Below are 17150 nucleotides of genomic sequence, written 5' to 3' on the forward strand. Positions count from 1 at the left end.
TTGGCGATGGCTGCAGCACACATGTTGATTCTGTAGGGGGTGTGACTGAACCCTATGTGCTGTCCCATCAACAGTGAGAACACAGAACGTGGATAACAACAACTGAGGATGACATGATCTTTTTTAATATCCAATATGATGCTGGAAATTTAGTATTGTTTGTTTATATACAGCTTTCCAATCAATTATACAAAAGTTTTTTCACAAAATAAACTCTCAACAAAAAGGACAAAAACTAAACACATACAGTAGTGTTCAGAATAATAGCAGTGCTATGTGACTAAAAGATTAATCCAGGTTTTGAGTATATTTCTTATTGTTACATGGGAAACAAGGTACCAGTAGATTCAGTAGAGTCTCACAAATCCAACAAGACCAAGCATTCATGATATGCACACTCTTAAGGCTATGAAATTGGGCTATTAGTAAAAAAAAAAAAGTCAAAAAGGGGGTGTTCACAATAATAGTAGTGTGGCATTCAGTCAGTGAGTTTGTCAGTTTTATGGAACAAACAGGTGTGAATCAGGTGTCCCCTATTTAAGGATGAAGCCTGCACCTGTTGAACATGCTTTTCTCTTTGAAAGCCTGAGGAAAATGGGACGTTCACGACATTGTTCAGAAGAACAGCGTAGTTTGATTAAAAAGTTGATTGGAGAGAGGAAAACATATGCAGGTGCAAAAAATTATAGGCTGTTCATCTAATGATCTCCAATGCTTTAAAATGGACAAAAAAAACAAAACAGAGATGCATGGAAGAAAATGGAAAACAGCCATCAAAATGGATAGAAGAATAACCAGAATGGCAAAGGCTCACCCATTGATCAGCTCCAGGATGATCAAAGACAGTCTGGAGTTACCTGTAAGTGCTGTGACAGTTAGAAGATGCCTGTGTGAAGCTAATTTATGTGCAAGAATCCCCCGCAAAGTCCCTCTGTTAAATAAAAGACGTGCAGAAGAGGCTATAATTTGCCAAAGAACACATCAACTGGCCTAAAGAGAAATGGAGGAATATTTTGTGGACTGATGAGAGTAAAATTGTTCTTTTTGGGTCCAAGGGCCGCAGACAGTTTGTGAGAAGACCCCCAAACTCTGAATTCAAGCCACAGTTCACAGTGAAGACAGTAAAGCATGGTGGTGCAAGCATCATGATATGGGCATGTTTCTCCTACTATGGTGTTGGGACTATATATCGCATACCAGGTATCATGGATCAGTTTGGATATGTCAAAATACTTGAAGCAGTCATGTTGCCTTATGCTGAAGAGGACATGCCCTTGAAATGGGTGTTTCAACAAGACAATGACCCAAAGCACACTAGTAAACAAGCAAATTCTTGGTTCCAAGCCAACAAAATTAATGCCTCGCAGATGTGAAGAATTCATGAAAACTGTGGTTATACAACTAAATACTAGTTTAGTGATTCACAAGATTGCTAAAAAAAAAAGCAGTTTGAACATAATAGTTTTGAGTTTGTAGCGTCAACAGCAGATACTGCTATTATTGTGAACACCCCCTTTCTACTTATTTTTTTTTACTAATAGCCCAATTTCATAGCCTTAAGAGTGTGCATATCATGAATGCTTGGTCTTGTTGGATTTGTGAGAATCTACTGAATCTACTGGTACCTTGTTTCCCATGTAACAATAAGAAATATACTCAAAACAAGGATTAACCTTTTTAGTCACATAGCACTGCTATTATTCTGAACACTACTGTAAAACACAGTAATGAAATGCATTAAACAATAAAATGACAAACCATTAAGATTTAAAATTCCCTTTTGTTGCAGAGTGTAGGCAGCTCTTTGTCCTGACAATTAAATTTTTAGGTCTACTGGCTATTTTATTATAATGCTCTGATATCAAACTGAAGAATATCTGCAAGAGTGAAGGGGAAAGTTTGCAAGACAGTAGTTAGACCAACTACGTTGTACGGCTTAGAGACGGTAGCACTAACGAAAAGACAGGAGCCAGAGCTGAGATGTGATTCTCTTTGGGAGTAACGAGAATGGACAGGATTAGAAATGAACATATCAGAGGGACAGCTGAGGTGGGATGTTTTGGAGACAAAGTCAGAGAGGTGAGATTGAGATGGTTTGGACATGTGCAGAGGAAGGACCCAGGGTATATAGGGAGAAGGATGCTGAGGATGGAGCCACAAGGCAGGAGGAAAAGAGGGAGGCCAAAATAAGAGGTTTATGGATGTGTTGAGGGAGGACATGCAGGTGGTTGGTGTGACAGAGGACAGGGTGAGATGGAAATGATTGCTCTGCTGTGGCGCCCCCTAATGGGAGCAGCCAAAAGAAGTTCTGATATCAGACTGTAGAAATAGTGCACCAGATAACTGAAACAATCCTTCAAATACTGTAGTGACGCTAGCACCAAATTTGGCACAAATGCACCTTAGACATTACTCTTGAAAAACCGACTCGCCACTTGAATTTTCAATTGACAGCCAAGTAGGGGTCAGTTGAAGAATTAATTACACAGGGGCCAAAATTTAAAAATGCTCCCATCAGATTGAAAACTACACCACATTATGTGTCTGATCACAAAGATTCCAAATTATCGGTTGAGCTAATAGGATTAATCAGTGGAATGGTTTTGTCTGGGTTGAATGCTTGGTCTCCAAAATAAAGTTAAAGAAATGTCAACGTCCATTGGATTCTATGATCAGATCAAATCATGTTATCATTTATGATCAGACAAATAATGCTGTTCAGTTGATGGCCATGATTTGGAAAGACACACACCTGTCTTCATATAAGGTTCCACAGTTGACAGTGCATGTCAGAGCACAAACCAAGCATGAAGTCAAAGCAACTGTCTATAGACCTTTGAAACAGGATTGTCTCAAGGCACAAATCTGGGAAAGGGTACAGAAACATTTCTGCTGCTTTGAAGGTCCCAATGAGCACAGTGGCCTCCATCATCCATAAATGAAAGAAGTTAGGATCCACCAGGACTCTTCTTAGAGCTGGCCACCTGTCTAAACTGAGCGACCGGGGGAGAAGGGTCTTAGTCAGGGAGGTGACCAAGAACCTGATGGTCACTCTGTCAGAGCTCCAGCATTCCTCTGGACAGAGGAGAGCCTTCCAGAAGGACAACCATCTTTGCAGCAATCCACCAATCAGGCCTATATGGTAGAGTGTCCAGACGGAAGCCACTCCTTAGTAAAAGGCACATGGCAGCTCACCTGGAGTTTGCCAAAAGGCCCCTGAAGGAGTCGCAGACCATGAGAAACAAAATTCTCTGGTCTGATGAATGCCAGGCATCATGTTTGGAGGAAACCAGGGACCATCCCTACAGTGAAGTGTGGTGGCAGCATCATGCTGTGGGGATGCTTTGCAGCAGCAGGAACTGGGAGACTAGTCAGGATGGAGGGAAAGATGAATGCAGCAATGTACAGATACATCCTGGATGAAAACCTGCTCCAGAGCGCTCTTAACCTCAGACTGGGGCGACGGTTCATCTTTCAGCAGGACAGTGACCCTAAGCACACAGTCAAGATATCAAAGGCGTGGCTTCAGATCAACTCTGTGAATGTCCTTGAGTGGCCCAGCCAGAGCCCAGACCTGAATCTGATTGAACATCTCTGGAGAGATCTGAAAATGGCTGTGCACTGACGCTCCACATCCAACCTGATGGAGCTTGAGAGGTGCTGCAAAGAGGAATGGACAAAAATGCCTAAAGATAGTTGCACCAAGCTTGTGGCATCATATTTAAGAAGACTTGTGGCTGTAATTGCTGTCAAAGGTGCATCAACAAAGTATTGAGCAAACAGTGTGAATACTTGTGTACATGTGATTTCTTAGTTTTTTTTATTTTTATTAAATTTGTGAAAATTTCAAAACTTTTTTCATGTTGTTGTTAGGGGTGTTGTGAGTAGAATTTTGAGGGGAAAAATTAATTCACTCCATTTTGGAATAAGGCTATAACATGACAAAATGTGGAAAAAGTGAAGTGCTGTGTATACTTTCTGGATGCACTGTATTGGTGTAACTGCAACATGAACTATGCATTTTTATAAGCTTATCTTAGAATGAGCCCTTCACATGGGAGCCGGCCATTGAGGCCACCATGTTGATACAGTAGCCTAAAAGGGACATTGTTACTTTGTCTTTGGCATTTTGCAGTGCGCCTAGATGATTGGAGGAAAAAAGAAGCCTAGCCAGTAGTAGTTTTCCAATGAACTGTATAGTTGTTCTCAGTGCAGGCCAACAAAACTGAGAATGCTCATTTTTGCAAAATGAAAGCTCATAATACCACTTTTCATGAGAGTCACCAAGGCAGCATAATCCCTGTTGGCAAATGAGTGAAAAAATGATGAGAAACAAAATTGTGACCGGTGACAACAAAATGCAGATTGCACAATTTTGAGCAGTTTGCCATGGGAGACCCTACCAGGCGCACGACGGCTCCAGACAACACAGCTCTCGGGTTCATCGAGACACACAAACCTCTCCAGGACAATAAGGCGATGATTCCCATGGAGGTTTCATTAAATTATCTGAGTTTATTCGACTTCGGATTATTTACATGTATTTCTGAAGGTATTTTAAATTCTGTACTTAAGAAACAGGATTGGCAGAGCATCTGACAACAAGGTCCTTTATTTTACTCTGTTTCTGTACATTATAGAACTATTTGCCATTGCTCACTAAACGTATGTTTGGATACCCTGTTGATTGTACATGTAAATTAAAAACCGCTAGATTTTGTCGTAATATTAATATTAAACGGCAACTTAATTTTTTTTTAACTTAAATTTGTTGGTTGTCAGACACAGACGCCACAATATCGACGTCATCAAACGGCTGGCTCGTGATGCCTTCAGTGGCATGCAGAATGAGTACGGTAATAATAAATATAAAAAAAACGCTTATAAAACTGGGAGCCATGTATATATACATACATACATACATTTATTTTTTAAATTTTACATGCAATTACTGTATGGTGTCTGCAGAAAATAAGGCGTGTGTACGTGGTATAAAAACTATATAGTACAACATCAACCCATCACATGCACACAGACTTTTCAAACATAAGAGAATGAGTTTAATTTCATTTTAAAATGTGATAGTTAATTGAACAAAGACACTTTTATTGCAAATTATTACAAAAGAATGCAAACTGCTGACTGTTTTTGTCCTTTTATACGTCACCAAGACAACCTTGATAACTTCTTCAGCCTTTCAAGTTCCAGTGGCTGTGATTGGAGAGATTACATATGTTATTTTATTGGTCACAACTATATGGTAGAGTTGAATAGTAGGTAAGAGATATGTAGAAATTTTATTTCACTCACTCAACATATATATATATATATATATATATATATATATATATATATATATATATATATATATATATATATATATATATAAACAAAATGTTGAAATATTGGGTCTTCCATGTACCTTCTAGCAAAGTGGATTGTTGATGCTATTAGTATTTGGCAGCGTTCAGGCTAACTTAATATATACATGTCATGATGTCATGGATATAGTATTTCATGTGAAAATGGAACGTTCAACATTATTGTTCATTAAATAATATATTTTTAAAACTACCAAAAAGTTACATCAGGACTACTTTACAGGAATTATTTATAGAAATAACACCAAAAAAAAAAAAAAAAAACAGTCACAAACACATTTTAAATGATTAGTTGTATAATAAATACATATATATATATATATATATATATATGTGTGTGTGTGTGTGTGTGTGTGAGAGAGATACATGTAAGCTAAATAAATGCAAAATTATATACACGATACTTAAAATATTACAACTTAAAAATATACACTATAAACTTTAGAAAAAAATGAATTTTAAGATGCGATTTGAAAAGACTGAACAGGCCTCGACTTCACATCCACTTGCAAAAGGAAATGAACAGTGTCGGATGAGCGTTTAGAGTTTTACGAAGTGACCTTGAACGCAGCATCAGGATCAACCTGTAGGAAATTCGCAACGACGCTAAAAGCGAATCACTCAGCAAAAATGAGATTTTTATCAGTTAAGTTCAGGCTGTGGAGGCGAATTTGACGTGTAATGGTCGAGTTACTAACTTTTAGCGGGTACTTTATCGACTTCGGTGGGGTTAGTTGGGCTGAGGCGCATAGAGTTTTGGTTGGGATGAGTTGGTGTTAGCGACAGAGACAGACAGAGAGACAGACAGCTGGGTTTAAGGACGGACTCGGTGGTTCCGGCCCAATGTCCACGGAGGAGCTGGACTTTAGGCTGGTCTTTGAGGACGATCGCAGACACTCGGCAGGTACGTGAGTTGTTTTCGCCACTAACTAAACTAAGCTAACAGCGATTAGCAGGAGTTAGAAACAGAGTTATTAACCGCTAATAAACCAAAACGTTAAGGCCACAACAAGTGTACATTTGGAAAACTTGTCAACATTTTAACCTGTGTCAAAAAGCTGACTTTTTGTTGTTGCGTTTTTTAAGGTGAAATGCCAAAATTCAAATGTACGACTTCACGGTGAAGGTGAACGTAGCCCTAACGAGAGCATGTTGAACGTGTTTACATTTATGTAAAATGGGTTAAGTAATGTTACAAAAGTGTGACAATAAAAAAAAAAATGGTGAATTGCCATTATTTATTTATTTTTTTTTTTTTAGACAACAAGTACAATTAAAGGTAATTTATAGTGTATGTCAGCAGAATCATATGTTTTATTTTTATGAATTGAACAAAACTGGATCTGGTTTGTTAGTTATTTCAAAGTATTTATGAACTTTAAAATCAGTTTGGGATTGTAATATATACTGTCAAATAACAGAAAGCGGTTAAGACCAGTGGACCCTAGGACTAGTGAACCCTTCCCCAGTGGAGTGGAGCAGAGGACTATTTTCTCAAAAAGATGTGAAATTTCCCAGAAGGCACACATTGTATTAAAGTCCTTTTTTTTTGCAACACACCACCAGGAAGCTGTGACTGGTGAGGCAATCTAAAATTGCTCTACTTTCTTCAGTCACAGTCACAGAAGTCTGTAACTCTCTTAGTCAGGACCTAGACTATATTGGAGTCCTGCTACTGTGCAAGACTTCTGGAAGTGTGCAAAGTCGTGCTTCAATGGAGATATTGTTCCTATTTCCAAACATTTTTATTATATCTCACAAAAATTAAACCCTAACCATTATCCTAGTCCTAACCATAGCCCCAAACCAGTATGGGCGGGTCTAGAAAATGGATTATGATAATGACAATAATAACAAAACCCTACCATATCAAGGACTGGAACCAGTCTCACCCTAACTAGGCTTTATTTTTTTCTCCTCCATTATTTGTTTAACCTTGCATGTCACGTAAATGTAGAAAAATCAGCTGTTCTGAATTCTGCTTGATTCAAACCATAAGATCACAGCTTCTTGGTTACTTCCCTCACTAGTCTCCTTACACAGTGACTCAGTTTTTGAGAACTGCCTACTTCAGATAGATTTACATTACAATATCATACTGCTTGTATTTTGCGATGATTGGTGGAATTAAGCTGTAATATTCAGGGACTTTAAAAGTTTTGTGTCCATGCCCTGACTTGTCAAAAGGAAAGTGGCTGATAATATAATGCAATTGTACTAAAGGATAGCCATGTTTATGCATTACATTATTTTTTGGGAGGGGTGTAATTTACAGAAGTTAAATAAGTCTTAAATTTGTTGACATTTTTCTCAGTAAATATATTCCTAAAGGTGGTATTGACATGAAATTTTCACCAGATGTTGTTAACAACCCAAGTAATCCACACATACAATGTCCATAAATTAAGTTATGTGTAATAAAATTGAATGACATGGTAAAAGTATTGAACACGCTTACTGAAATGTGCGTAATACTTTGTACAAAAGCCCCGGTGCACGGCCATCCACTCACAGAAAATGTTCAGTCAAAAATATTTTCAGTTGCTTGCACCCATGTATATTTATTTCAAGACTGAAAATAAGTACAACCTTTCTGGAGAGGTTTCTTTTTACTAAAATAATTATTGTGTAAATTATGCAGACTAAGGTTAGTGCAATCTACCCATCTATACTATCTACTAAAAACAGTTGATGTTCTCAGAGTATACAACTGCTGTTGTGTTTCTGCATTCTCAAATATTGATGGACTATAAGCATTTCTGGAGAGGACAGTTTTTGACAGATGGAGAGCTGCACCCCAATATTAAAGACATTTGAGCAAGTTAGGTACACATTCTTTTGTGGCACCACAGATAGTGATTTCCTCTTTCAAACAAAAAAATATTATTCACACTGATGCTTGAGTTTGAAATGCACTCTATTTCCAGAGAGGACATTTTTGACAGACATTTTATTTTTGAATGCCTGTTACAAGTCATTTCCCCATTGGGCAATGATCTTGGGAGTTAGACTGTTACACAGCAGGCTTCGATAGGGAAATTAGTCTATTTAGTGGTTACCTACTACTAAATAAATAGTAGTTCTGACAGCCCATCAAAATTAGACATAATGGAAATGACACAAATATTTTGGTAAAACTGGTATAATTCGAGTTCTGCTGGTAAACAAATGGGGATATCAAACCAAATGACCATTGCTGCTGATAGACCAGTTGTAGTTATCCATGTATGGCAAAATAAACTTTGTTGGTCATTTCCACCTTGTCATTAAACCAAACTTTATCTTTGAAATCCATTTATGTACCCTGATTGTAAAACAGCCCTCATCTAACCAGACTATATTCTCCAAGTACTTCACAGGTTTGTCTAAATGTTGTGTAGAAAACTTTAAATGTGATTCAACATGCTTTTTCTTCAGCAGTGGAGTCCTGCTTGGTGAGCGTGCATACAGGCCATGACAGTTGAGTGCATTACTTATTGTTTTCTTTGAAACAGCTAATTCCAGGTCTTTCTGAAGCTCTCTACTAGTGGTCCTTGGCTCTTGGACAACTTTTCTGATAATTCTTTTCACTCCTCTGTCAGAAATCTTGCAAAAATGGAGATTTAACTGGGGTTTGAACCAGGAAACCTCTGTGCTGAAACCAAGTGCACTAACCACATGGCCACCACCCCTGCTAAATTGGTTATATTGAACTGAATTCATGTGTACACAAGGAAAACAGAGTTTTTTGTCTTTTTTCAGGCTTCTGATTGGCCAATGTAGATATAAAGTTTGGGTTACATCACCACCTGTTGTGTCAGCATGCTCGTGACATTTCTGTGTGGATGGAAATACTTATTTATTTATTTTTAAACACTGCTTGTGTGGACTGGGCTTTTTAAGAAAAATAAAGGTAGGAAACTCCCATTTTCAAAAATACTGTGCTCATGCGGGCTTAACCGAGGATGTTGAGCATTTACATGTCTCTGTGTTAATTCCCTACATTCAACATATTTACACTCTCTGCCATCTTTGTAACTCAGTAGTCAGTCAGTCAGTGGTAGAGCTCACATTCATGATGTCAACACCACAAGTGACTCTTGTGAGTGACTGCTATAGCGGCTCAATGTTTTATGCATTGCTCACACCCTCTTTTTTAAGTATCGCTACTGTACATCACAATTATGCAGCAACCACACTCACTGATTTTAATTTATTGTAAAAAAAAAAAAAAAAGAGAAAAAAAAAGCATGACCAGACTATCACAGAGCCTGGTGGAACTATTATCTGTGGTAAGATGAAAAATCTGTGATGTTCTGCACTGGCTGTATAAACTGAAACATGCGGTGTTTGTCGTTATTGTGGTGTCAGTCTGCACCATCGATTTCTATTGCTGCCATCTTGCTTAGCGTTATTCTGCGTCATCAAGCATTAGATTAAATAGAAATCTATGATGCGCTGACTTAAACTTGGGTTAAAGTGATCTGAAAACGTTGTTTTGTGCTGCAACAAGCTGACAAAGGATTCTCAGATGGCTAAATAAATAAAAAATAAACAATAATAAATTGTAGAGTGAGCTTTCATAAGTGTGTATTATGTGTAATATAAATGATATGGGGAAATTAATAAAATTTCTGAAAAAAAGGTTATTAAATTATTTATTTTTTAGTGTTGATATGTATTCTGTAAAGTAGTGACTTCGGTTTTACTGCCTGAATGCTTTGTCGTGATAAATATCTCACCATTCTTTTAGTGATTCAATTAGAATTCTCACTTTCATAAGTCTTAATTTAATTCCTTTTTAATTAGCCTCAGGTTTTTTTTTTTTTCTTCACATCAGGTTTTCCATTCTCAGATATTCTGTAAGAGCAAATTCATAGAATGGAAATACTTTTTCTCTCAATTTGGTGGGTCACATGACAGTCGCTTTGACATTGTATATTCTACTAATACAAGAATATACACAAATAAGGTTAATTTCTCTACGATATACTCCATAGTAATTCCCAATGTAGTGTTTTCAGATTTCTTTCAGCTTGGTCCACAATAATCTTACGTTCACCCTGGCTGGCATGGCTGTTTCATTGTTTTTATTTTATTTTATATTTTTTGCGGAGATAAAAGCAGCTCCGCAGGCGGGTTAAGAGCAGCCTTTAATATTAATATCTTTAATATGATGCGAGCGTGCGAAGCTCTTACTTTCACCCCTGATTATTTCCCATCTTTATAATGAAATTAATTAAGGATCAGACTATTATGTCATGTCGTGGCAGACATAGTGTGTTTGACAAACTGATGGTATTATTTTCTATCTGGACTGGGACTTACAGATTTATTCAAGTCTATTATATAACTAGTTGGATCCTCTTTTGTATTTGTTTTGACAAATATTGGCTGTACAAATGTGGGACGGAAAATGCAGATTTATGGTGAAACTTTCTTCAAAACATTGACCATACCCACATTGATTTCTGTTGATGTCTGGTTGTCAGAGGCTAACCAAGATGGCGGCACTCTGGCAACAGTCAGCAAATGAGCAGATCTCTGCGGTCCTCCGTCTAAATGTAATGTAAAGTAAATAGAAATTGATGGTCTGCACTGATGCAAAACGTTCATTCAAACAGCAGTAAATAGCAGCTGCTGTGGAATAATAAAGGTGACAGATTATTGTCAGTAGTCCAGCTGTATACATGTGTAATTCTTTCGCAATATATGCACAAAATAAATAAATACATTTTAAAAAGCTGATAGAATGACTCCAGGAACTGTGCTTCTTTGCAAACTCCTTCAGTGTGCCGATAACTGGTGTGATTCAACAGTTGCCTGCAAAGACAGAAACTAAATTAAAGAGGAAGAAGGCGGGGCAAAGGGATGCCCGCTATGAACTACCACCTGGAGCCAAAAAGAGCTGAAAAAGAAAAGAGGAAGTACACAACGTGCCTGCCAACACACTGTGCAGCACATTGTTACAGTGCAATCAGCTGTTACATTTTACACTGTGCACCTGCTCATTTTAGACTTAATAATAGAAGCTGATGGCAGACAGAGCCTTTATGAACCTTCTGTACTGAAACCAAGTACACTAAACACTTAGCCACCACCCCTGCTACAATATCCCATAATGACATAATTTACCTTTTTTTTCTTCATTTTTAATAAATTAGCAAAAATCTTAAAAAAAAAACAAAAACCTAAGAAACCACATGTACATAAGTATTCACAGCCTTTGCCATACAGAGACATCCTGGATGAAAACCTGCTCCAGAGCGCTCTTGACCTCAGACTGGGGTGACGGTTTATCTTTCAGCAGGAAAATGACCCTAAGCACACAGCCAAGATATCAAAGGAGTGGCTTCAGGACAACTCTGTGAATGTCCTTGAGTGGCCCAGCCAGAGCCCAGACCTGAATCTGATCGAACATCTCTAGAGAGATCTAAAATGGTTGTGTACTGACGCTCCCCATCCAACCTGATGGATCTTGAGAGGTGCTGCAAAGAGGAATGGCCAAAACTGCCCAAAGATAGGTGCACTAAGCTTGTGGCATCATATTCAAGAAGAATTGAGGCTGTAATTGCTGCCAAAAGTGCATCAACAAAGTATTGAGCAAAGGCTGTGAATACTTATTTTTAATAATTTGGCAACAATTTTGGAATAAGGCTGTAACATAACAAAATGTGGAGAAAGTGAAGCGCTGCAGATACTTTCTGGATGCACTGTAAGTCACCCCAAAGTCACCCCAAAACACTTTACATGGGTAAGGTGTAACTTTAACCCCCCCCCCTCCCGAGAAATGCACGTTGGCAACAGCGGTAAGCGAAAAACTCCCTTGTGTGTTTCTGAAAGCTTCACCTTGGAAGTAGTAGTCCCTCTGCTGTATATCTGCTGTTCTCTGTATCAGTTAATTCTGGCCAATACATGATACTCAGTGTATCATCAGTATTAACATTAATACAGGTGAACCCCGTTCACTCGCGCATGCATAAGTTGCAATGCAGCTTTACTCATAGTTGATTTGTGGACTACTGTCTAATATACTGTATATTTTTTTGGTCAACTTCATTAACTCACGGTTTCAGGTAACTTGTGGTCTGTTATTGTGGCTCCCAATTCGTGCAAGTTAATGGGGTTCACATGTACCAGTATTACTGTCCATGTGTCCTGGAATTATTTTGTTCACTTGTATTTTTAAAGCTTTTTATGGAGGGGATCTGTCCCCAGAAAAGATCTGCTAGCATACCATAGAAAGAACTTATTCTGTCAGCAAAACCAGCAGTTGTTGAATCTGGATGTAATTTAAAAAAAAATTGTTGTTGTTTTTTTTTTGTTTATTTAATTTTTTTTTTTTTCAAGAATTGGAGCATTTCAATTTATGTTGCTCGTAAGCAAAGAAAAACAATTAACATAGCTAATGCTAAAGTTGCTTCATATATTCATATTTCAATGAACAACAAATTATTTGTTTGGCTCATCTTTTTGGTACTTATTAATATGGTTGGTAAAGATTCAACAGGTAGGAAAATATCAAACTTCTGAAAGGAAGATGTTTATTGTTTTAAAAGAGTCATAAAGCACAGTCAAAAATTGATTTTATGGTAGATGTAATCTTTAAACAGAATATACAAGCATTTTAATAAGATCCAGTTTTTTATGAGTGTATAAGCTTATTAGATCTTGGTTATATGAGGATTTATTGTACTGTTACAATATTGTGGTTGCTGCTTCATAACACTGAACATGCAGACTGTTTGAATTGCAAATGAAAATGAATTTCATTTACGTATTAGCACGTTTAATAACTTTTACAGGTCCAGATCTTGACGAGAAGACACGCCTTTCCTCAACAGAGGCTCCAGCTTATCAAATAGTCAACCAGGAACAACAGAGCCACAATCCATGTGTTCCAACTCCAGACCTGCATATAGGCTCTCAGTCCCATGGGTCCCAGTACAGTGCCCAGGGGAACACCAAAAGTTTCGACTGCCCCAGTATCCAGATTACCTCCATTGCCCCATACCACCTTTTGGAATTAGGTAACACCCAGGATGTTTTGGCAGTGAGTGGAGCAGAGGGGGGTTTACAGTATGCGTCTTTGTGTAGAGACCAGCTCTATCTGCCAACAGACTACTGCTATAGAGATCCGGCATTCAGCCCAAGCCCCTGCAGCAGCGTGTCTTCTAGGAGCTGGCTGTCTGACCTTTCTTCCTGTGAGTCTTTCTCCCACATCTATGATGATGTGGAGGGAGAGTTACCTGAGGCTGCAGGCCATGTGACCCTGGGGTCTCCCTTTGGGTCCCCAGGATGTGGGGGTGGGGCCTTTGGAGTGGAATTGTGGCAGCAAAAATACCAGCATCCTTTGCCTTTCAGCCCTGCGCTGTCACCTCATCAGTCACCCTGCCATTCTCCTCGCACTAGCATCACAGAAGAGAACTGGCTCAACCGCCGGCCCTCCTCCAGGTACGTTTCTGAATGAATGCCTTTATTCAGTGGTAGTAGAAAATGCACACTGAAGTCCTCTTACCCTCTCTGTCAGGCCTTCATCCAGACCCACCTCCCCCTGTGGAAAGAGACGTTACTCCAGTGCCGACCCCCGCGCACGCTCACCCTCTCCACAGCACTCGCCCAACCACACACCAGGCGCCTCACCACGGGGAAGTGTGACAGAAGAAACATGGCTGGGGAGCCCTGCTGGAAATTCAGGATCTCTTCTTGCATCTGGATACCAGGAGTTGGATATTCCCAACAAGACCAGAAGAACATTAGGGAGTCACCTAGGCTTGCTGGCTGGCCAAGGAGACTCTGGCCTGGAGGAGGTGACGACTGTGAGGCCCTTCTTGGATTCTTCTGGGGAGGAAGGACAGCAACAGGATGGCTTGACAAATCTGTTTCTCCCAGTGCCTTCTACCTTCAGCTGGAATAAACCCAAACCTGGCAACCCTCCTCTGTTCAGGTTGGCAATATTAGACCACAAATTCACTTTATTTTTTTAACAACCTCAACCATATTAAAGCTTTATTAACATTCTACTCTCACCTCTGATAGTTGAATCGTTGAAGAGAAAATTCTTTTTTGACAAATTGTTAGCCAAAAGATAGATGGGCATGAGTCAGCCACAATGCAGCAGAGCTTTAAATGAATTCTTAGCTACATTTTTGTGAACATTAAAATTGCATAGCGCAGTTATTAATGCATCCTTGCATTTTATGATTTTTTACAATCTATACTCCTGAGTGACATTGTTTATATTCTATACACCTCTGGTCCCCATGTTCTCCTGAGGGGGCGCCAAAGACGACTGGGTGTGGGTGGGTGGTTAGGTTTTGTCTCCTTAGTAAAGTCATAATAACTCACTTACTGGACAATCAAAATTTATTATAATTCTTGGCTTTCTTTGGATGAGCCAAAGAGAAAAGGAGAAAAATGATAATTAAAGTTAAATGTGCTGAAATTAAATGTTGACCAGAAAAATAAAAAAAAAAAAAGAAATGAAGTTGCACCTGATGTGCAGCCTTGCATGGCAGCACAGTGATATTGGTGCGTGTGTGTGATGGCCAGTGATGACTGGGGGGAGGCTGGCAGTAAATATGCACATTAAATTTTTGCTGATATCCAAATATATTGATTATATAACTTCTGCATTCTGCATGTACTTTACTTCTTGGGACACAAACTCACGATCTCCGGCATGGGAGGCGGGCACTCTGACCAGAAGGCCAAAACCCGGGATCTGGCTTTGTGACCAGAGAGTCCTTTTAGCTGGTGGTAGTGAAGTTTGCTGAGTGCTATTGCACAGCGACTCCTGCTGGCCTCTGTCACATTCGCACCCATGCACTTGGCAACAGTGAGGTTCGTGATGCTGAAATTGAGAGATTTTTCTATGACATACCTACTCAGTGATAAAAGTGATAATTTCACTTGTAGTCTTTTTTGTTTGCTTGTTAACCAGTGATCAAGCTTTGCAAGACCATGGTAGAATTTCATAAATTATGAGCTCATTGCTTAGCTTTAGCGTTTTTGAACACATTTTTCCGTACAGTACACCTCGTGATTCGGCACCCACACTGGCGGCTACCAGTGGACCTGAAAAAAATTCTTGGGGAAACACTGTATTTTTGCAGCAGCAAAACTTCACCGTGAAATTTCCTCAAAATGTAATGTTCTGTTACCCAGGCTCACTTTTCCTGTATATTTTCTGTCTGTGTAATTTCTTTCTACGCTGCATTCAGGTGCGTTAAGTGATTCATCCATCAGCTGTGGCGGTGACTAAACTGTGCCTTGAGGGATCATGATTTGTGTCTCACAACATGTTGAATATTGTTTCCATCTGTGGCTGCAGGACCTCATCGCCTCCTCCTTTGGACTGGCCTCTGCCCAGTCGGTTTGACCAGCTGGAGCTGAAGCTGGAGGTTCAGCCTAAGTTCTACCATAGGGCGCATTACGAAACCGAGGGCAGCCGAGGGGCCATTAAGGCAGCTTCTGGAGGTCACCCCATAGTTAAGGTACACCTACACACAGTCCTTCATATTGTGGAAATTTTTATCAGTCCTGTGTGTGTGTGTGTGTGTGTGTGAGAACAAAATGACTTTGTTTTGATCCAGTTTGTATCACACTTGGTGGAATGATAACGGACAGCTGAGGGGAAAAATGGAACGATTTTGAAAGCGTCACTTAACAGTTAAAGTAACAGGTCACGTCCCAAACGTGACCTGATTAATGAAACTGACAAACACATTATGCATTAACTAGGGATGCACCGATCCACGATTTTTCACTTCCGATTCGATCCCGATATCTGCCAATACCAGTACTTTTCGATCCAATATCAGAGCTCTGTTTGCTTTAATATTATTATTATTATCATTATTGTTGATTTTATATGAGGACTTTCTTAAGAAGGAGACCTGAGAGTTCAGCAACAATTTGCCAAATGGTGTATCTAAGATGAAAGCCTAGATTTGATGTTTTGGTCAAAGAATTAAGTCAGGGGTGGGGATCTTGTTCCAGTTTAATATCACTTTGAACAGATGGAATCAGTTAATCAATGAAAACCCCTGGTGGAATCAGTGGCTGCAAAGAAAACCTGCACCCTCTTGGCCCTTTCTGGAACAAGTTGCCCACCCTTGAATTAAGTACTTTTATTTTTTTTATAGACTTTTATAGCCTTATTTTATAGACTAAAGAGAAAAGACAGCACTCTCTCTCTCTGTCTGTCTCTCTCCCCCTCTCTCTGCCTTCTCTCTTCCTCTCTCTCTGCCTGTCTCTCTCTCTGTCTCTTTCCCTCTCTCTCTGTCTCTGTCTCGCTCGCTTTCTCTCTTACACTCGCACTCTTTCTTTCTCTCTCTCACTCACTTTCTCTCTTTCGCTTGCTCTCTCTCTTTCTCTCTCTCGCTCGCTTTCTCTCTCATCTGCTTTCTCTCTCTCTTTTTCTTCCTCTCAAAAATAGCGGTTTTCGTGCTGCGCAAACTTCGAACTTTTTGGAAACACGAAGCCTTTCAACTGTAAAATAAATGTATCATGATCAATGCTCACGCACAGGATTTTATTGGAGTCTTTTTCCCTTTCAGCGGACATAATCTCTGTTCGGCTTCTCCTCCTTGGCTGCACGCTGAGCTGGCTTTTCATAGTGTTTTACAGCCTCAGGACAGTGAAGTGGCTAACTTTTTAGCACACATTTTCAACAACAATTCAGTTAATTTTTCAGAAAATCCGTGCTCAACGAACAGACAATTTGAACCTGAGAGCCGAGCAGAAATTTGCCGCTAACCGCAGCTAGAACACTGCACAAGAGAGCTC

At 39.3% G+C, this 17150-nt stretch overlaps 1 protein-coding gene across 2 annotated transcripts in view; it reads left to right on the forward strand.

Moving 5' to 3' along the window:
* The window catches only part of LOC117516205 (nuclear factor of activated T-cells, cytoplasmic 3-like), a 55441-nt gene that overhangs the window by 8636 nt on the left and 29655 nt on the right, over positions 1-17150 (forward strand). Inside the window, exons 3-6 of one of the 2 annotated variants that reach the window (XM_034177124.1) lie at positions 6168-6285; positions 13166-13814; positions 13891-14307; positions 15694-15856. In XM_034177124.1, coding sequence (XP_034033015.1) covers positions 6225-6285; positions 13166-13814; positions 13891-14307; positions 15694-15856 — 1290 coding nt within the window. In that variant the 5' untranslated portion in view covers positions 6168-6224. Of the gene's footprint in view, positions 1-5933; positions 6286-13165; positions 13815-13890; positions 14308-15693; positions 15857-17150 lie in introns of those variants that run through there. The other variant, XM_034177123.1, reaches the window with a different exon arrangement.

This window comes from Thalassophryne amazonica, chromosome 8, assembly GCF_902500255.1.
Source record: "Thalassophryne amazonica chromosome 8, fThaAma1.1, whole genome shotgun sequence".
Classification (NCBI taxonomy): Eukaryota; Metazoa; Chordata; class Actinopteri; order Batrachoidiformes; family Batrachoididae; genus Thalassophryne; species Thalassophryne amazonica.